The sequence below is a fragment of the Hippopotamus amphibius genome, chromosome X (assembly GCF_030028045.1).
Source record: "Hippopotamus amphibius kiboko isolate mHipAmp2 chromosome X, mHipAmp2.hap2, whole genome shotgun sequence".
In the NCBI taxonomy this organism is placed as follows: domain Eukaryota; kingdom Metazoa; phylum Chordata; class Mammalia; order Artiodactyla; family Hippopotamidae; genus Hippopotamus; species Hippopotamus amphibius.
In genome coordinates, this window is record NC_080203.1 from 33,235,547 (window position 1) to 33,257,986 (window position 22,440).

The window sequence follows — 22,440 nt, forward strand, 5'->3', positions numbered from 1 at the left end:
TTAGCTTCTTTCCAGTTCTTGCTATAGCTATTAAATAGTAATGAATTTAAGACTTAGGTTGGTAAGATATGAGTTGTTATATTTTACAGTCAACCTTGAATAATTGATATCTCTTAGGTAGTTTGAATTACTCATGACTTAGCCTCTATCATTTGTGTTACCATATAGTGGTATGACCTGAGTTTTGTTACATTTTAGGAATATATAAGAGGCTTATGACTGATTCAGCTAGGAATGGGAGGTTATGAAACTGTGGCCTTCTACTTCCTTTGCCATTTTTCCTAAGCCAATGACAGTACAGGCAAAGTGATTAGTAACGGGAAAAGAAACTTCCATTCATTTTCTTCCCTTTGACCCCACCTTTCCCATTAGATTGAGTGGTAATACTACTGGAATCTGATAATTCACTTGAAATATGCGCTTCTGGGCTATAGAAATATGCGCTTCTGGGCTATAGAAATATGAGCAGTTGCTCCAAATATGAATACCCCTGGCCATCCCTTCTTTAGATCAGTGTTTCTCAAAATATATCACCTAAGAATATTTCCACACAACAGAAAACTCTATAAGCCATCCAACTCATCCTGCTCTGAGCCACCTTATGCACGCTAGAAGAAAGGAGAGGAGTACATGAGATGACACGATGATGCTATTTTAAATGGAATGTAAGTGAATTATTTGTATTTGATTAATATAGACCCTATCATCAAAAATAATATGAGACTTCCTGTGGACTACCAGGAGGTAGTTATTACCCTCTTTTCTCCTTTTACAACTTCTAGATGAACTAGTTCATGTGAATTTGGATAAAACACCTATTCTAGTTCAAAGCATAATATAAAATGGTTATTGCTTTTTTTTCCTGCCAGGCTGAGGGAAATACGCTAGCAATTGTTTTGTTTTCCACAGAACTAAATGTGGAAATGGTCTAGCTTATTTTCTCTTTGTTTTAAAATCTATGGTACCATTGATACATAGTTTTAAAACATTATTCCAAAGACCCAGTGGATTAAATCATTTTTGTGTCCCCTAAGTACTGCCCTTTTCTGAAGATTTCTTGAGAAAAGTGTAGCACATATCCAAAATCACATTCTTCATTTTTTTTTCTGTATTTGAATTTTTTCCTTACAAGTCAGTGGAAAGGAAAAGTAGTCAGTTTTCGCACTCCACAAGCAAGAAAGAAGGTGTAGACAGCTTGTATCTAGGGCATTTTTAAGTCATTGAGAGAATATTTTCAAGTATTAACTACTCTTAAATTATTGGCAGAATCCTCTTAACCCACTTTAACATAAAGTGATGGAAGAAGATGAAAAGATTTTTTATTGGCTACATAAAAGAAAGCAGCATGGTTATTGCATGATTGCATAAATCTAAGAGATTATGCATACGTAAAAAGGCTGAGACAAAGCTGAAGGCTAAACGCCAACTTCAGCGAGAGCTTGTCTGACTATTTGACACTGAGCATAATGGGGGTGGTTCCACAGGGAGAAAACACTAAATATTTACACCCCAGGACACATTTCTCTGGTAAAGCTTCTTGTCCTAGATTAATCTCCCAGCTAACACTATTATCCCTCTTTTTTTTTTAACACACCCCCTTCTTACACTTGAATTTTCTCCCTTAATACTTTATGAGATTCTAAACCTCCTGGATCCAATTCCCTGTCCTCACTCTCTCATCTATTTCTGTGGTCTTCATGAATTCTTTTTGTATATGGGATGGACCTTCAGGTGAATTCACTTGCTCTACTGCAAGTAGTAGGACAGCAATCACAGCCCCCCCCCCCCCCCGCCACGCCGAAAAAAAGCCTCTTTTTCCCCAAAGACCACAGCTCCATCATTTAGCTGTTTGTATCCATTTCTCACCAATTCTCTGGATGGTTTGAACCAGAGCTGTGATGTATACAGCCAACAGCATTGCGTAATAATGCAGAGTGGCTGCCCAGTCCAGATCTAGTTCTCTTAAATCCATATTCTTTTCTTTATAATCTTGAGAGTGATGAAGACACTTCCAGAGATTAGCGTGTACTGTGAAGTCTGGGGAGGGTTACTTCCTTAGGCCACGTACCCTCAAGCTCTGACTTTTGCCTTAGTGTCATCTCCTTGCCATCTTGGTTCATTTGATAGTTACAAAGGGTCAAGAAAGTTTCCTGAACGTTGTGTGCAGTATGTGCGTGAAGAAGAATGCATGGCTTGGTCCGTGTGATGGAGGGACATTTATAAACTGTAGACTCAGATTACCATGGAAGACATCACAGAAAAGAATGCAGTTTGAGTTGGGTCTAGAAGGATGAATTGAGTTTAGAAAAGTGGAGTGGAGGAAGGGTTTCTTGCAGGAGGACCTCTGGAGCAAAGGAGAGAAAGAACAAAGCAAGCTTGCGAGGTATAGAATGGGAAGTTGGTGTTAGGAGATACTAGACTGAATTGGAAGAGTAGATTGGACGGCTTGTCTTGAGTTCTGAGTGCTGCGTGTAGTTGTTTGATTAATTCCTTGAGTGACTCACTCATTCAAGAAATGGCTTCTCATAGCTCATAGGATAAAATCCAGACTGTACCCCAAACTCCTTGCATTTGTACTGAAGACTTTCCCAATTCTCTCAACATGTTGTAATCCTCAAACCTCTGTGTGTCTGCATAGACTATTTCTTGTAGAGTCACCTGGTGAATGCCTCATTCTTCAGCCTCAGTTGCAGCACTAATTTCATTGTTCCTCTGCTGCTGTAGAATCCCGGGCTTATCCTGCTAAAGCTTCTACCCCACATTTTGTGCTGTCAGAGTACATGTTTGCTTCCCTCACTCAACTAAAAGCTTCCTGAAAGCACGGGATTGTGTCCTATTCACCATATCGTCCATGTCACCTAACAGAGTACCTAACTAATGTGTAGCAAGTTTTTGACAAATATTTGTTGAAAAAAATATTTTCTGCACATTTAATTTCCACCATGTATAGTTGTATTTTAAGAGAGTCATCTAGAAGCAATGTGATTGCTAGATTAAAGATGAGAGGTGCAGAGAGACCAGTTATATGCATTTTTTGAAGTAGCTCACTTGTTAAAAACCAAAGAAACAGTAGGGGGTAGATTCCTGGAAAATTGACCAGGAATAAAGGATAGGGGTTAATGGTTGGCTACTAGGGCTGGGAAAGGGAAGAGTTAAAGAGAATAAAGATCTAAGGCAATATGACAAATATCAGGACAGTGACCCTTGAAAAAATAAGATAAACGTGTTTGTTTGTTTTTTCCCAGTCAGATCTCCTGGTGTTAGTATTTGCCTCACCCCACCTCTGCTCTGAAGATGAACACACTGTTCCTGTGCAGTTTACTGTAACTAAGCTCGAGATTCATGTGATTCTGATCTTCATATCTGATCAGGAGTTAAGATAAGAAATATAAATAGTCCAACCACGCTGACTACAACTTCCTATCAAGGGAAGGTGTGCGTGCATAGGTTTTGAATACAGAAAGCTGGTTTCTGCTTTTGGGAGCTACAACTGTGAAGTGTTATACCAGGCAGATGCACTGGGGAGCGCTACTATGTAGCAGAGCCTAGCTGTGCATCACAGCTCTCAACTTTAAAACTCCAGAGAATTTGATGAGAGAGGGATCCACAAGAACATGACAAATGATGAGAGTTCAAACCTTAAGAGAAAAATGGGCTTATTGGTAAGAGACCTTCTTTTTCTTTATTTACTGCGGTTACTTATTAATTAAAATAGCACGCCTGTTGTTTTCATATGTGGCTGTGAAACGGTGTACAAAAATCAATTTTATATGTATTGTAGAATTCAGGAGACATATTGGTAACCATGGAAAAATCATAGGAAGCATGTGTAAAGCTTAATTTTTGAAAAAAAAATCTCTAGGGAAATTTTACTTGATTTCAGACTATGGTATAGATTTATTTATATAGCTTAAATGTAATACAGGTTAAGAAATATATATATTTTTTAAAAGTTAAAATAAAGACTAGTGACTTGTGTGAAGGTACATAATTTCACTCAGTTACCAGAAGGTGGCACACCAGATTCTCCTTAAATACACAAAGGAAAGGGATAATATTAGTAGGAATATAAAATAAGCTGTGTTTAAAGATACTTTAATGCATTTTTAAGCAAAAAATATATATATAATTGTTATTTGCTTGGTGAGCTTTATTGCTAAAATATCACAAATATGAATTTAACCCATTGTAGCTTTTTATGATTCAAAAATAATTTTTATGTGTATAGTAAAAGAAGACTTTGAAATAGTATTGCCATTAAGCAGATGCTCTTTTGAATTTATCATTAAAAAAGATAAACTACTTGCCAGCTACCTTTTGTACAGTAAGTCATTAGATGTAGAATAACATTCTGGATAAGGTTTCTGCCAAGGTCTTTTTAAAGATACTACTAGACTTTGACTTTGATTTAGTTGTGACTTTAATAATGCAATAGTGCTTGTGAGATGACCCAGAAAAATACCAAATCTGTTTATTTTGAAGAAAAAGTTAGAGGTGATGCTTAGCAATGTTGACTTTCTATAAGCTAATAACGACATAAATGAAATAAATGTAAATAAATTGAATTTTGTGTTAGAGCTCCTCAAACACCTGCCAGCATACTTTAATTTTTTAAGCGAGTTGACTGTTGACAGCATATACTGCAGTGCTTCTGTAGTAGTCTCTATTTTTAAAGCTGCCTTCCTGAGGCAGTACCAGAAGTACGTCTGTTCATCGTTGCCTTTTGTATTAGCCCAAAGGAGTTAGGTATATGACAGAACTTCACAAAAACAAAATCTTCTGGTTAGGAGACAATATATCTATTTATATGTTTTTATTAATTACAAGCAGTATGAAAATAAGAAAATGTAGTAAATGAACCTAGAAGAACATTAGCCATCTGTTCTCTGAAAGCTTGTAATGTGTGTCATTTGCTTTCGGGTTTTTAATGGCAAAACAGTATATCAGCAAAGAATTGAACTTTAGCTTAAAAAGCTAGAAAATGACAAAGCATTCCAAGGCTGCGTATACATTTACTGGAAAAGTGTTTCCTTCTGTCCAGATTTGTCTAGTTTAGTCTTTTGGATCAGCTGCCAATAAATGTTGTATTCAATGTCAATCTTTATTCCAGACTTTCTGAAACATCAAGAGAGCTTCTAAAAACAAATAGAATCTTATGGTTTGCTAGTTTAGATTCTTTTTTGAAAGTTAATTTACATATTTTACAATTGTTCTGTGTGGTCTTAACTGTTCAGGATTTATAAACATGGTTTATTAATTTATAGCTAAGCTATTTGCAGAGTATGCTTTGAAAAATTTGAACTACATACAATAAAGCCACAATTAACCAGCTTTTGTTTTTTTCTTTTTGCACACCACTTTCAGGAGACGGAGGCAATTATCTTTAAAACAAGCCGATTTCAAGGATATATTCAAAAAATCAACTTCAGGGTATGTCTGAGGGTCTGCATTTTCTTCTACCTTTTTGTCAATGAGAATTTATTTTCATAAGAAAGACCCTGAGGTACTAGAAGTCATTCAGTCCTCAAAGAAACTTTCAGTAACATCTAGGGTACTGTGTTTGTTAAGACAAAAAAATAAATTATTTCGCCAAAAAAATACCGCACGTCATTGTATCGTGCTTTATGTTTTCCAATGTGCTTTCCCAAACACAAGTTCAGTTGGTTTCCATCACATTGCTGTGAGTCTGGCAAGGAAAGTTGGCATCTTCCCTATTTTACGAGCGAGGAGGATAACACGAGAGGTTACAAGTTTGTGGCAGAGCTACAAGCAGACCAGAGGTGCCCAGCTCTGTCCTCTTCTGCGCCCTTCCTCACTGAAAAAGTTTAAAACAAGTTTTTAACTTCTACTCTGTATTGCACAATTAGTATAACTTATACTACCCCCATTTCCTGATGGCTGTGCTTCACAATTTCCCACTTTGCATGTGTCTGTTTGTCTGCCTCCGTATTTGTCAGCCAGCCAGAGACCTTGCTTTCAGACTCTCCCAGACCTGGAAGGATCTGGAGTGTGGGAGGGCAAGATAATAGCCATGGACAGTGGGGACAGACAACTAGTGGTGAGCGGCCAAAGATGATAGCGGAGGAAGGCCAGGCACTGAGACAGAAAACAGAATCTCATTCTGACCGGGGTCATCTTGAGTGGGAGTGGGTCACCTTGACTTTTTTTTTTTTTTTTTTCTTCCCCACCTTGACTTTTAACTCCAAGTTTAGTAGACCAGGCATGAAAATCAGCTGGAGTCCTTGTTTAAAATGCAGAGGCCTGCTTCTCACTTCCAGCCTTGTACATGTTCAATATTCAGCCCAGATGATTCTTACACATACTAAGGTTTGAGAGCATCTGCCTTCAAGGTATAGGACTTTTCTCTTGGTATATGTATGAGAAGGTAAAGAAAAGAGCCCTTTTTCTCTTGGTAGCATCCAAGATTCGTGTCAGGGCCTATGGGGGCAGGAGTCCGGTAGGTGAGGAATGACAGCTGTTGCTTGCAAACCTTGCTGTATCTCCGTTGGAGGCATGTGATAGGTGCTGTGCATTATGGTGACTGTGAGGTATTTTCAATAGGCTTGTGTTCGTTTTAGACTTGGAGAAGGTAAAGAGCAGAAAGATTGTCCCCAAAAGGTGAAAAGCAAGTGACTTTTGATCTTTTTAAGAGTTAAGCTATCCCAGTTGTTTTAAATTTAATTTTTAAAAACTGGCTGGAACGCGAGGTTATCTAGAATTCTGGTTGGTCACGGCTTAACGGTAGCAATATATTTATGCTTACTCATGTTTCATATGTGGCTATGCAGTCGGCCCGATTAGATTTTAAGGGATTTGTGGCCGGGGAACATGTGTTCTGTTGTATACTTGTGACATCTAGCAAAGTCATAACTTCTCAGTACTCACTGATGATTGAGCGAATTCAGTTTGCACCTCTTCTCCACAGGTTTTGGGCTTGGCGTGGTGAGTTGATTGATTTTGGTGTTTCGAGTTCAAGGAGTCTATCTTACACTGTCAGGAATGGCTAATATGCTATAGAGGTCTCAGTATAAAGAAATGCGTTTTAGTTGACAAATATGAAAATGTGCTCCTAATTAATCAATTGGCTAACGCTTGTTCCCTGTTAAGCATATCATTTAAGCTCGATCTTGCTGCCTCTTCGCCCTTTTTGGAATACAAGTTATGTTGTTCTGTGCTTTACAGATCCGAATCTCAAATACTATTGATTCTGGAAATCCCTAAACATAAACATTTTTGTTTACTGGCTGGACAGCATCAACCAAAATGGCCAGACCCTGTGGTGGAAGACTCATAAAAATGTTCAACAGTATCTCCGACTTAGGTCAAGCTGAATAAGGAATGAACGAATAAATATATGCTAGCTAAAGGGAAGATGTATTTTACTCAAGTGTTATATAGCTTCAGAATTCCATGAGAAATAACTGATTATAGAAAACATGTATTTGATTTTGAAGACATGAAGTGGTTCTGACCTACTGGTTGAAGTAGACAGACTTAGAAAGGCAGTCAGGAACCCCAAATTTCAATTGCATCTAGCTAAAACCTAGGGTCAGCCAAGAAGATGAATTCTGTTTTTCATTCCCTCATATCAGAATCACATTTACTTTCCTTAGTAATAGAACATGAAAAGGAAAAGAAAGGATTTTACCCCACTGGACAACCATTGTATCCAAGTAACGAAGCTAGACATAATTCTAAAATAATTCTGTTATTAGTTTGTAACACATGAACACTTTATGTAACATGAGTTAATGATGTCTTCCATCATGGGATTTTCATTAAATTGCTAAATATGTTTTTGAGGCACAGCAATTTTAAATTGCACACTAGCTTCTGTAATTTAGACTTACTACCATATATTTGGCATCTTGCAGTATAAATGTTTCTATACCTCCCCTCCCTGCCTTTCTTTTAAGAAAAAAATCTTTAGGGAGTTCCCTGGTAGCCTAGTGGTTAGGATTCTGGGCTTTCACTGCCATGGTCTGGGTTCAATCGCTGGTATCGGGGAACAGAGATCCTGCAAGCCATGCGACGTGGCCAAAAAAAAAAAAAATCTTTAGAATTTAAGATTACCCATGAGAAGAATTCTAAATTAGAGAATGAGAAGGATCTTAAAATAGTCATGAAAATAGAGGTATTGGACTGGTTGCTAAGTCTTTTTAATACCACCATAGGAGGCGGATACTGTAACTCTAAATTCTACCTTTAAGAAAATTCTTGGGCCCCATGTTATGGCAGTGGGTCACAGGGTTCAACTATGAAGTTGAGCCTTTTTTGGAATTTAAGATATTCTCATTCATTATATGGCTAAAACCTTTTATTTTTAAACAGTAGTAGTTTATATAGATATATGTATAGGAAATTTAAAGTTTTAATGATTACGCCTGGGAAATGGTACAAACAAAATTAAAGCAATTGCCTATAAAGGGCCTTTTTCATGGAAAATTTAAGTAGGGCTGTATAATCTTAATGAGTCATTAGGATTAGCTTTTCACCAAAGTGTTTGCTTCTGGTTAGCAAAATATTATTGTGATTACTGTAAGTATTTGTAGCCAAGATTTACAAATACTCAGAAAGAAGAGATGGAACAACTCTAGATCATCGTCTAGATCTCATTTTTGCCTATAACATTTATGGTGCTCGTGTGAATGTTATAACTTTTTGGATAAAAGGATACAAATACAATTTTTTCAAGATAGTAGTATTATTTCATTAATTTTAATTGGGCTATTGAGGAAAATGTCTTACTATATTATTCTAAAGGTTCTTCAGCAACTCAGATTTTTGTTAAAAGTGTAGGTATTACTGAAAGAATGTATTACATAGGAAATGTTGACTTTCTTTAACTGGCATGCCTTTTGAGACTGGGTGTGTGATGTGCTTATTATTTTAAAAAGTTTTTCAACCATTATAGATAAAAATTATTAGAAATTATTAACTCATCCACATCGTTCAGAATTTACAAAACTTAAGATTGTAATATTGCTGATTACATTGTCTTCATGTAAATTTTATAGTTTTGCTTCTATAGTTGATGCCACAAAGTAGTGAAACTATTTGAAAAGTTTTATATGCATATAATTTTTAGTCAATAGAGCCATATTCTTCACTTTTCTTTCAGTAACACTGTACATTTTAAATGGCTTTTTATTTTGATAAGTTTGCAGATTTAATGTACAAACACATCAGAAACTCTAACAATAGTTTGGCTATTTTATTTACCAAATGTAATTTATGGAGATACTTAGGAAGTTGTTGAGAGACAACTAAACAGATAAATTATTATTATTTGAGGTGAGAGCAGAGATTTTTCCTTAGAGCAATCCATCCTCACTATCAGTGACACCTTTATTTTATTTAAGAAAGTATGTGTTCTGGGTGATTTTCTTCAATAGATGCTTATTTTTAATATGACAATGTGTATATTTAATTTTTTTTTCATTTTAAGGACTTTATAGCCTAAAATTACCAGATTAACAGATGGATATTCCTTTTACTTGAACTCTGCTTTTAGTAATAGCAGAATCAATAACAACATTTAAAAAAATTTTCAGGATATATCCTGGCTTCAGTACACAATTCTTACTTAATCACTCCTCTGCTTATAAAAACCTCTCTTTCAGTTTACTCAGCAAATACTTACTGAGTGCTTTCCTAATTGCCAGGAAGAGTGATCAGTTAGGAAGATACAAAGATTTAGGGATTCCTTCTTGAAGAAGGAGCAGGAATTTGGGGAGGGCATCTTAGGCAGACAAAGTAGCAAGGCTGGAGCACAGGGTATGGTAACAGCATGGCCTCTTATCGGAGCACTGGATACATTATCTCTGTTTAATGATCATAAACTGTCTCTGTAAGTGGCTTTTTTTCAAATAATTTAAAAATGGTAACACAAAATCAGGTATGTAAATAGTATGTATGTAAAAATCATTGATTTCCACCATTACCCCTCCCAGTACACCCAAACACTTTGATTTGGGGTTTAAGGCATTTTTAAATAGATGGGAATACTTAAGAATTAATTTAGTTTATGTATGTCAAAGATGTATAAAGACTTACTTGGGCATATGGATTTGGGAATCATGTGAATGAAGAACTCAAGGGTAGCCCCCTCCCCCCAAAAAAAGTCACAAAGAATTTAGATACTGCAGAAAACAAAAGGAAGAAGGAAGGGCAAGAGATTCTGAATTTCCCATTCAGTGCAAATCCTTTTTTCAGCTGTAGTGAGAATCTCTGGGTCATTGGGTCCCCAACAGGTGGATCTTTCTTGTTGCCTGCTCAGTCCCTTCTACCCCAACTCCCATCTTAGCCTCATAACCTCATTCATCTGACCCCTGGTTATAAAAGGTGCTACATAAACATCAGGAACCACTACCATTCTGGCTTTCCATTCTCCTTCCAGCCAGTCCATTACCTTCCTCACCCTTATTTTCTTCTCCTTTGTCCCCTTACCTATTGTTTCCTATCTGATCAGCTTACCAGCTCCCCTTATTGCTGTTCTATACCTGACTCCCCCAAAACAAACAAAGAGACAAACATTTAGTACCCTTATTTTGGGAATGTTAAAGATCGGAAGAGTATTTCCCTTCACATTACTTATGCCATCACGGCCTGAGGAATTCTCTGTGCGTATACACACACATACGTGAGTCTGTGCCTGCAGAAGTGTGTTTTTCTACTTGTTTGTATTGCGAAGGAGATAGGTCCTATAGTAATCCAAGGAACAGTTATGGTGACAATAATGTGTGCAAATTCTTTGTGGGACTATAAGGATCTATACAGTTCTGTTAAGGAAATTGATTTGTGAGTAGGTGCTTATAAAAGATGAAATAATGACTTTCCAAAGTAGCTGTCTTTGAGAAATGTCTAGGGTTTTCCATTTTGATCTTAGCAAGGCTACATATCTGAGTATCTAGTAAGAAATTTTTGATGTATTTGGTATTCAATTTCCTAAAACAAAGAGGAGACACACACACATATATAGCCATTCATGTGAACAGTTCTATTTCCTGTAATAAGGAGCCCTGAATGTATTAAGAATTCTGCTCTGTTGTCCAGAAGTTAACTTTTTGTGTGCTTTTAAGGGTTTAACAGTCCTACTTGGTTGCCAGCCAAGTACTTTTACTGATTGGTAGAACATAAACAGAGCACACGATTTGGCATGATCTACGGTCTTGTCTGAGCAACAGGAATAACACGGATCTCCCAGATTAGTCTGAAGGGACGTTGTCAGGACTCTAGAAGATTACACAGTGTCTGCTCACACAAACGATGGTTAATGCTATCATTCTTTAGTTGTACCTACCACGGGATTGACCAAAACTTGCAAGAAAAAGATAGGTTAGTTCTTAGGGAATGTTGGGAAAATATGGAGAAAGAGGTCAGATATGTGACATATTAGTCAATTCATTTCAGGCGGTGGTGGTGCTGGAGACACACTGTAGCAGTCAGTAAGCAAATTAAACTTTCATATAAAGTTACTTAGAAACATTTACATTGAGAAAAAATTACTCGGGTGCATATTTCACTTTTCTCTCATACTATGACTGGCTTAATTTTTACCCACCTTTTTCTCCCTGATCATTCTTTTTTTTTTAAACAAATTTATTTATTTATTTATTTATTTATTTTATTGGCTTTGTTGGGTCTTTTTTGCTGTGTGCGGGCTTTCTTTTTAGTTGCGGTGAGTGGGGGCTACTCTTCACTGTGGTGCGTGAGCTCCTCATTGCCATGGCTTCTCTTGTTGCGGAGCACAGGCTCTAGGTGCGTGGGCTTCAGTCGTTGCAGCACATGGGCTCAATAGTTGTGGCTCACGGGCTCTAAGCGCAGGCTCAATAGTTGTGGCGCACAGGCTTAGCTGCTCTGCGGCCTGTGGGATCTTCCAGGAGCAGGGATCGAACCCATGTCCCCTGTATTGGCAGGCGGATTCTCAACCACTGCGCCACCTAGGAGGCCCTCTCCCTGATCGTTCTTAAACATCTTCTGGAATTAAGATTTTGGAAATGGTCTTTCTGCACACTTCTGTATTTTTGGTGTTTCTTTCCCATGTCTGTCTTTGAGTGTACTTATAATTGGAGGAATAAATAACTCTTTGTAATTCTTGTTTCTTTTGAATACATTGAGACATTTGGAGAATGTGGTTCACTTCATATGGAAACAAACATCTTCTGGAACGGTCTCACTGAGATGGAAGGACAGTAGGGATTCTAGAGTGGGAGTCCTAGACTAGGAGATGGAATTTGGTTTCTAGTTCCAGTTCTGCTGCTAGCTAGCAGTGTGACAAGTTAGCTTCCCTGGGCTTCAGCTTTTTCATCTATACAGTGAGGGTACTGAGCAAAGATGATTTGTAAAAGTTCTACAAATCCTCTTTCTACTTTGGGAACCAGGGAATTCTGTGTTGTAAGATTTGACCAAAAATGACTCTTTTTGTGGCCCTGGCCAAGTCCCAGCATTGTCCTTTGTTTAGTCCATCTCTGAAGTACACATTTCACAGGTATTTTTAAGTGATTAATGTTCTTACAATGCTTTGAAGAGCTTTTGTGCATGCTGTCTTTCTATCCCATTTTATGCAGTTGTCCATAATAGAAACCGAGTGTTCTGTAAATCAGATCAGTGTTTCCTGTGATGTGAGTGAGGGCTTTTGACATTTCCCAGTCTAAATATTAAAGTAGTGGGACCACTGAGCTTGCATAAAATTATATTTAAAATCTGTGTTTAATCGTTTTCTTCCTCTCACTCTGTAGGTGAAAACATTTTTAGTTCCAGAATGTAATGGTAATTATACTCTGCAGTTGCTCCTAGAGTCGCCGTCAGGGTAGTAAAATCTGATTAATTTGGACTCTGCTAGTTTGTAATTGGGGTCATTTTACCTGGCTGAAGTTTATTTCTAAACGACGTATGAGGAATGGTATTGTTAAGCAATTGAATAGTGTAAAGTGTATTTCGTGGACTATATTTCTACTTAAAGGAATTATTTTTAAAGCCTTTGGCATATTAGTTGTTTGCTCATGAGAGAGAATTGCGGATGACTTTTAGCAATTTATTAAAGCAAAAGAATTGACTGTTAATAAGTGCTCATCATCAGATATGCTTTTAGGGTTTTGGGGTCTTTAAGAGTGCTGAGGGTGGGTGGTGGAGAGCAGTCTTACTTTCTTTTCGCTTTGAACAAATATTACAGCTGTTGGAGTGCTACAAAAACAGGTTCTAAACATTAAGTCTAAGAGATGATTTGGTGGTATTGGTTGATTTCTTTGGAGTCGAATGAGATTAGACCAAGAATATGTTGGTTTTTTGAATCGGTTGATTGTTCATAGTAGAATAATAACTCAAGAACCTTTGCAATAAAGTGATCTGCACCTGTTTTGGGAGGCTACCCTTTTGGAAATTTGGAAAACTCTACATTCACCCTGTTTCCCCCTCATGAATATTGAGTACTCTTTATAGATAAAGACTCAAAACACTTAACTACCTTGGTTTTGCATAGGTTTGGGGGTCTTTGTTCTTAGAAGGAGAAGCTACATTTGCAGTTACTACTTTGTAATATTTTCATAAGCTGGAGAGTGATTGAATTTTCTCTCTAAAATCGCCTCCGTACAGCTAATTTGGAGCTGTTTTATGTTTTATATTTTTAAGTGTTTGAGAGTACTTCAGGGTTTAGGAATAAGACAAACTTGCTTGATGAGTACGTGTGTGTGTGTGTGTGTGTGTGTGTGTGTGTGTGTGTGTGTGTTGTGCGTTTTCCTTCTTGGGGTTTCCAACAAGCTACCACTGCCAATTGCACCTAGAACCTTTTTGCTCCTTAGCTATTAGGAATTATTATACAAATCCTTCTAATGTAAAATATTGACTATAGTTTATTTGTATTAGTGGCACTTTTAAAAAACTTTTTAAAATATATTTTGGCCACTAAGACATTGATAAATTCTCCTTTCTCTGATTCCTTTGAAGATTTCTGTGAGACTGTTTTGTGTGGAGGTACTGAAGAGTTGGAAATATCATTTAACCCTTTAAGTTGCTTGACTGAGTTTTTGCGCAGTGTTTGTGTCTGATAGAGTGAATAAAAGTTATTTGTGAGGTAGTGATGGCTGAGACCTATTTAGTATATAATAAAGTTGATGCATTACTGGTCAGTGTTTCAAAATAAGCTTTCTCGCCATAGGTATGTATGTGTGAATGTATATACTGCATATACATATATGTTGGATTTCATAGGAAAATACATTTTTGAATATTGATGTGTATCTTGTAGGTAGTTGTGATTACCTTAAGTGATTTCATACTGTAGATTAAATTACATATTTTGAAATTTTTGAAAGTAGTGTCTTGCTTATAGAAGTAATCATCTGTGCTTTTTGAATACAAATGAGAAAGACTCTTAAGGGACTAAATCTCAATCTTCCCAAAACTAGGAATAATTTGGAAAGAGCATATGAAAGCCAACTACTTAAGTTGGAAGCACAAGCTTATTGTTTGAATATAAACTTGAAAGTAAATATGAGCTTTTTGTCACTGCAGCGAGTTTTTTTAAAGGTAGTGGCTTTCATGTCAATGGCGGTCTGCCTTTATTAAGCTTGCATTGATGAAGACGGGTAATTCGGTTTTTGGGTAGTGGAAGGATGCATTGAGAGTATTTAGTGATGGCGACTTGCCTACATCAGAAATAAAATTCTTCAGCCTGAAAATAAAGAGTTCAGCATAATACCGGTTTATCCTATTTTCACTTTGAATTGTGTGGAAAATGTGTGAGTTTGGTGCTTTAAACAGAAACTTGAAACACCCAGTCGCTTTCTGGGCATTTACAGCGCTATTTTCTGGCAGTATTTTAAAACAATATAGAGGAAGCCTCTATTTGCCGTTACTTTCATGAAATACGTCAAGCCGCCTTTGACGGCAGCTTTAATTTTTGAACCTCCTTGTCAGTCACTAACCCCTAGAGGTTACCGGACCTGCTGCTGAGCTTTGGAATGGTCCCTGCTGGACACCTGCTTGGTGTCTCTCCTCTAGGCAATTTGTGAGCTGTTTGGGGGCGGGGGAAGCATGAAGGGGGGTGAAGGGGAGGGAAAGGGGGAGAGAAGAAGGGGAGGGCAGCACTGAATTAGATTGTTGATAGCGTCCCTCCAAGGACTGCTATTAAGAGCATGCTATTCTGTACTTCTCTGCTGCAGAAGACAGAGTGATATCCGTGTTAGCACACAGCATGTTGTAAATGTATGAGATTTTTGCTCATCCTGGCTTGGAAATAAGAATAGGGAAAAGAGAGCAACTTGAATCAGAAGCTACTAGAAGAGCGTGCAGAGTTCTGCTGCAGTTTATATTTGTTCTTACATTTTGCCTTCTTCTAACTGGAAAACAGAGAGACTGGCATTTTTTTAACGGGCTTTTCCCATAATGGCATTCTTGTATTGTGTGGCCAGAGCTTCCACAGGAGGAAAGCAGGCTGCCGAATTTAGTCACTGATCTCTATTAGCTGTGGCCTAAGGCTATGCTGAGGTTTATATCCCATTTGTATTGTTGCAGCTCAAAAGAAGAATGTTCAGAGGATGACAAGTGTATTCTGAGTAGGTATGTTGTTTCATTTTCATATGAAACCCGTCTATTTTTTTTTTCCTGCTACTATTGGTCAGAAATCAGGTTAATAGGTGCAGACTATAGTGCAGTGCTGCAGTATCCCTGTTAAGGTAGAACAATGGTAATGCAAGCTTAAAATAATACCAAAAAAAAAAAAAAAAAAACCCACCCCAAACCCTAGCCGTTTTTATCAAATAAAGCTGCATTGTGTGGTATGCACAGTGCAGTCTTTTCAAAAAAATATACTGCAGTCAACGCTTTCTTAACGAGGTGGCACTATCGTTGAGTTCGAACGATAGAATCATCATATTGCTTTAGGGGACAGGAGGATTTAAAGGAGGTACCTTGCAGCCCTATTTTACAGATTGGAAGCATCGGTTTAAGGGCACTGGCAGAATCGTTTGCTTGTTCTCCGCGGCAGCCACTGCTGTGTCAGTACAGTGTGGAATGGAAGTCCTAGTTGGTAGTCTGTTATGGAAACGCTGTTTACTGTTATTGTAGTACCGTGGTGACAACATGCCATTGAAATGGAAAACGAGCTCTCCTGCTATCTGGAAATTCCCAGTTCCTGTGCTTAAAACATCCAGGTCAACTCCACTTTCTCCAGCATACATGTAAGTGAGAGAAAATAGGATTTTAAAGTGGGATTTCATTCATGAATCAACCTTGTGGCAAAAAGGGGTAAAAATCCCAAAGAGCAACATCCAAAACCCCACCAGATTAAAAACCTCAAGCTTGCTTACATTTAAATATATTGGCATGCCCACATTTTACCATTGTTTTGTTTTTCTAGGAGTTTGTTTATTTTCATTTAAAGTGTTTAATGGTAATGTAATTACTAAGATGAAAGTCTAAAGGTATATCTAAGGAATTGCATAAGGATAAACTTTTACATCGGTCGGATGTTTTGAATTTTTGTGTATCTGAAATACTTAAGATGACTTCTTTTGTGTAATGGCACAAAAACTGATGATTGATGTTGGTGTTGTGTGAAATATGGAAATGCTTTCTATAATTTTTTGATGAATTTGAAACACTCAGAGTTAACACATTGATCAGAAAATGAGTCTTTTAATCAGGACTTTTATACCTGAGTTGTGTATGAATATTAATAAGCTTGATATTATATCTTTCTCAGTTTTATAATTTGAGTTCTGAAGTGTAAGTTCGAATTTGTGCAAATTATAGTTCTGTGAGTAGTTATTTATGTACATGGAGTTGAAAAGTGTATTATACAAATGTCTATTTTAGAAATTTATTTTAAGTAAATATATACTGAAATATATTGGGGAGTCTTTCTAGAATTTTTGAAAACCTTATTTTTTAAATTCGCAAAGTGTTGCTTTAAAAAAATCTAGGAGGTGTAAATAAACTATTCTTTCAAAGTATTGTCTGTGATCTTTTTTTTAGTAGAGGAAGGAGTGAGGGAAAGCTGGACTTTTTTTTAAATAAAGCTTTTTAGTGAAAGTCTGTCTTAACTGTAAGTGTTCCCTTTAAAATATTTTTCAGTAGGACAGATGTGGAAAATTCTTCCCGCTTTAGGTTCACTGTGCGTTTAGAAATCTGGTGAGTTGCCATTTTATTACTTAGTTTTTGTTTTATATGAGGTTCAGATGCACAGTGGTATCTATCTGGTTCTTTGAAAGGCTTTCAGCTGCTGAGGAAGTGTGCTTGTGCTCTCAGTCCAAGAGAAGCAATTCCTGGGAAAGCGAGGAAAAATGAGGACATTTCAGAGTTAAATTCTGTCATCATTTCGTTTTCAGATTACTTTTTCTGTTCCTTCTTAGAGATGCTTCAGGTTGTGTTATCTGGGTGTTAAACTCTGTTTCCCATAAAGTTAAAAATTTAAGTTATATTTGTTAAAAAAGAAAAAAGAAAAAAATCAGCTCTGTTTGTTTCTCAGTAGCTGTATTTGTCAAAAGTGCAGATTAATGGAGGTGACAAGTTAATGGAGCTCCTTCAAATAATTCAAGGAAATGAGATGTGCCTGTTAACTTTATGTATCTTAGCTGGTGAGAAATGACCAAAGATTTACCAGAAGCAATTTTACCACCAAAACAAAACAAAACAAAACAAAACAAAACATACACACCCCGAACTAAAATCAATAGGTTGCAATTAATAATGAATACAAATGATTTTAGTATTCCAAATAATGAATACAAATGATTTTACTAACCAAAAGATCCAATCTGCAGCCCCTATTACAGCTGATTAGCTAATTTTTAGAAATGGTTAAAAAATACTTATATTTTATTAATCCATACTAGCCACAAGCTCAGATACAGCTTAATACAACATCTTTAATGAATCACTTTCTTCCTTTTAAGTCCTCACCTCTTTGACCTGGTGATATGAGTGAATTGATTTAGATGAGAGAAGCCAGAAAATATCATAGATCTTGCACGTTGGCGTTGATTGTTGGTAGTACACATGTGTAGGATGGAAAAGTATATTTGAGGAGCTAGTGTTAGTCTGGACTATTTTGACATTGTGATGGTCTGTATTATTAAATTGGCCTTAACTTAATATTTTATAAATAAATGAATATGAAGTTTAAAATATTATGTAAATATACACAGAGAATATACATTAGATATAGGAAAATAGGACTTGCTTGGGGAGTTAAAGTCCGGTCTTCGATAAATTATTTCGTTTTTGACTGCTTTAGCATTCATTGCCTTGCTGGGCCAGAAATTAAAATACCATGTTTAACATGTTGTTCTCATCAGTGCTTCCTTATATTCCATAACACTCTACACACAAATGATATTTAAGTTGAGCATAGTTTTCACTCAAAAATTATAAAGACTAAGTTAGAATACTGGGTCAAGTAACATGTTTGCTCTCACAATTGGTTGGGTTGGCAAACAGATTAGATGGCTACTTGTGTGTCTTTTGGGTCTAAAGTCTTTGCATTGAAATGGAGTAAATTCTGACTCTGATAGATTGTGATATTTTAGAATTTATCTGTAAAGTTATGTATAAACATTAAAAATACTATCTTGAATATAGAATTCTTCCTAGTTAATATAAGCATCTTTGGGTATGTTTGCTTCTGTAGCATCAGTATTGGTTTGTAATGTTTTATTGTTATTTGCTGTGATTTGTCGAATACATATTACATGATTTCATTGACGACTTGGGTACTTTTTCAAAGACTGAAATTTCAATATAAAATATTTTTGCGTGTAGTAAAAACGTGTTGTAGTAAAGGGGCAAATATGGAGAGCATATAAAGGCTCCTTATGGTCTCTTTCAAAAGTCATTGTAGGTGCTGCTGGCTAGAACTCTTCCATCGATGTTGGAGATAGGGCAGTACTGCTATCCACTAGTGAAAGCTAGAATAGAGAATGTTTTACTTACTGCAAGCATTGAACAGAAAAGCTTTTTTCCTTGTGGATTTAAAGTCCAAGTTGGCTTACTTTCTGCTTGTTTAGAACCTGAACGAGAGTTCAAGTCTTTCCGTATTTTCCAGACTTACTAATGATAAAGGCAATGTTATGATAATACTAAGGAAAATAGTTTCTTATGCAGCATAAAGTGCTTTTCAAATTGTGTTACAATATGATTTGGGAAGAGTGGAGCATCTTAAAGACAAAAGATTTGCGAAAATAATTGGGAAAATAATCCTTTGGCCTCCAGATAGCTTGATTACCAAATATTACTTAGCCCTTATTGGGTAGATAGAGTCTTCCTTCAGCTTCAGTTTTGAACACTTGCAAGAGTGGTGTGCCATCCATGTGGAATTCTGAAAGGACTGTCTCGATCGAAATCTGAGTGATGTGTTTGTGTTACACTGTGTTCAACAGAAGGTTGAAGTTCAACCTTAGCCTGAAGGAGGATCTCCTGGTCGGTGAAAGCTGAATTAGTAAAGACTCTGCTCCTGACAGGTGTGAACCATATAAATTAACCTGTCATTTTACCTAAATTAATAAAGCTGAAAGGGCAGTCACTTCTAAGTGGTTTTCTGGTGTTTTGGTATTCATTGTTTTCAAGCAGCAAATGATTCCTTCAGGCCGATATTATAGGGTTAATGTATTGTTAGATTCCAAGGACACATTGAACTAGAACAGAATTAGCATTAGCGATCTTTTAATCTTTTCTTCACAAGCAGTAAGTCTTGCTAATAATGGCGTGGCAGTAAGGAGGAAGACAATGGGTAAGAATTAACCAGCACAATGTAACAGTGAATCCTAGCAAGCCAGACAATGGGTGTAGAATGAGTGTTAGTGAACTAGACTTGTCCTCTTCTTAGCTTAACTTGTATTCAGTTAGCGTCCTGTTTACAATTATTTTGTTTACTATGTGAAATATATTTTAGAGTAAATACCAATAGCACCGACTTTTATAGCAATCATTTTCTATCATTTTATCATTAAAATTCAGTATCTAGATTTCCCTGGAAAATATGGTGCTTTACTTTCTTTACTTGTCAATAATTCATCGGTTCATTCATACTATATAAATGCTCTTTGTTTGTGGGTGATTCAAAGGACAGAGAAAATTAAAATATACATTTTCTAAATTTGACATGTTTTCTATCCCCTAAGATTGTCTTTTTTCTAATTTAGTGAATAAAATACAACCTTAAAAATAAAATAAAACCTTAGAAATCTTTTTTACCTAGCAAAATACTTCCTAAATTGATATCCTTGAATTAGAAAAGAATATAAGTGGTTAGATATTTTCACAATTAAAGTATACATAAACTTTTGTTTGTGTCTGCTTAATTTTTTTTTACTACATATGCTCAATCTAGCAAAATTATGTGGAGAAATAACAAATAACACTTCAGGGCAATTTAGTGCTCATCTGTAACTTTTGTAGCATGTTTCTTGGCAATTGCCATTGTCTGAACTTGCAGAAGGGCTGGCTTAACACTTACTAATGGAAATTGGAGAGATAAAAGTGACCTTAGATGTCATTTAGAGAATCCAAATCCCCTTTAAAGCAGGAATCCTTCCTGTGACAACTCTGAAAAATGCTGATACATGTCCTCCTTGATCACTGTCAGTGACAAAGAGCTCACTACCTCCCCAAGGCAGCACCTTTCATTCGTGGACAGCTCTTCCTTGCATTCAGCAAAATCAATTCTTCTTATCTTTCATCTCCTATTCCTAGTGTGGCCTTCTGGTGCTATGGAGAAAAATATTATTTTCCCCATAACGTACAAACCTGGAAATCTTCTTTTTTTAACCATTACTCATGTGACATGTTTTTCAGACTCTTCACTCTGCTGGTTGTCCCTCACCCAGATAGTTTTTTTAATGTTAATCTTTGTACAGTATACTACATCTGAATGAGATGCTCCCCACGTGGTCTGACTAGAAGACACCTCTTTCCTTTCATATAGGCGTTTTGCTTATCTTAAAGAGCCTGGGATTATATTATTTTTTCATCCTAGCATTCACCCTGAACCACAGTGAATCAGACTTTACCAACTTCTTTTCGAAGGTTTACGACTAGACTGCTTGTTCCTCCTAGTCAGCATTTATTCTCTTGGCTACTTTAGATCTTCGAGTCTGAGAAAGTCTGGCATGTGCAAATAAAATTATTGTTTTAAAGCCTATTGTGTGTGTCTTTAAAAAGATCTCTTAAAACCATTTAATGTAACTGAAGAATAGTGCACACAAGAAACTTGCAAGACAGAAAGCTAGTATTTCTGATGCTTTCAGAAATTTCCAAGGATTTTACTTGTCAATAATTTATCAAGATTCATTGTTTTTTATGCCTAATGAGTGTTACTTCCAAGTACCCCTCAAAGATACATTTCCCCAGAGGGAAGAGAGGCAGAAATACAAATCTTTTACCATCATGCAAAGTCTGGAGTTACTAAGAACTCTAAGGATTCCAGACATTCTGCTTGAAATTTAGAATATTTAGATGAGATCTAAATAGGGCCAAGTTAAGGGAAGGGAAAAGAAAGAAGGAAGAGATAGGCAAGTATTTGTATTAATGACTTTATTACTTGCGGTAAAGAGTCAAAAATTATAAGCAGTGTGCATGCTGATATTTTAGACTGAAATAGCAGCCACGGTGTATTGCTTTATTTCCTCAAGGCCAAGAAAGAGGTGGTATAAACATGAGATTCTTGGGGAATCAGTACATAAAGAAGTTACTGAGCAATCCACTTTTCAAAGAGCTCAGTTCTTTTTCAGTCATCTTGTATATTGAGTTTATAATATTCAGAAGTTACTGTCTGTTATATACCAGGCATAACTCTGCTAGGTATTATGGGTATAGTCCTTGCAGTTTTTCAAAGTGATTATTCTTTATCTTCCATCCTATCTTTATTTATAGACAATTAAATTGCTTAATTTATTTTGCTCCTGTGAAAATTCTAAACCAAGATAACCAGTTTAAATAACTTTGTTGTTTACTGTACTTTCATTATTGATAATGGATTTAATGGCAATAAAAATATTACAGAGGAGAAATGTGTCTGGGCTAACTGAGAAGATATGAATTGCATATAGATACCAGATTTTAAAGTGCATATTCCTATTGTGGTGATCATTTCACAATAAATATAAATATTGAATCATTATGTTGTACACCTGAAACTAATACAATGTATGTCAGTTATACCCCAATTTTTAAACAAAGAAAAAAAGAGAAAGTACATATTCCATAATATGGGAAATGATGCAATTTACGTTTAAACTTGATAGTCACCTTTTTAAACAAGAAGAGCAGAGTGCCATTCTTTAAGTTGGGCAGGGCTTAGGCTCTTTATGGTACACAAGTGTATGTATTTTTACCTTACAAGTGTCAATAATTTGATCCCAGACAATATAATATAATCTTAGTGAAAAATAAAATTGTTTCCAATTACAGTAAAATATTTTCACTGGCATGACTTACTATGATGAG

At 36.2% G+C, this 22,440-nt stretch overlaps 1 protein-coding gene across 6 annotated transcripts in view; it reads left to right on the top strand.

Annotated features, from left to right (window-relative positions):
* KLHL13 (kelch like family member 13) overlaps nt 1-22,440 on the top strand; it is a 300,973-nt gene that overhangs the window by 227,790 nt on the left and 50,743 nt on the right. For 2 of the 6 annotated variants that reach the window (XM_057718335.1, XM_057718338.1), the window contains 2 exons: nt 3,246-3,662; nt 5,365-5,430. The exons of 2 other annotated variants lie outside the window; for them this stretch is intronic. In XM_057718335.1, coding sequence (XP_057574318.1) covers nt 3,622-3,662; nt 5,365-5,430 — 107 coding nt within the window. In that variant the 5' untranslated portion in view covers nt 3,246-3,621. Of the gene's footprint in view, nt 1-3,245; nt 3,663-5,364; nt 5,431-15,758; nt 16,179-22,440 lie in introns of those variants that run through there. 2 more of the 6 variants (XM_057718336.1, XM_057718339.1) reach the window with 2 other exon arrangements.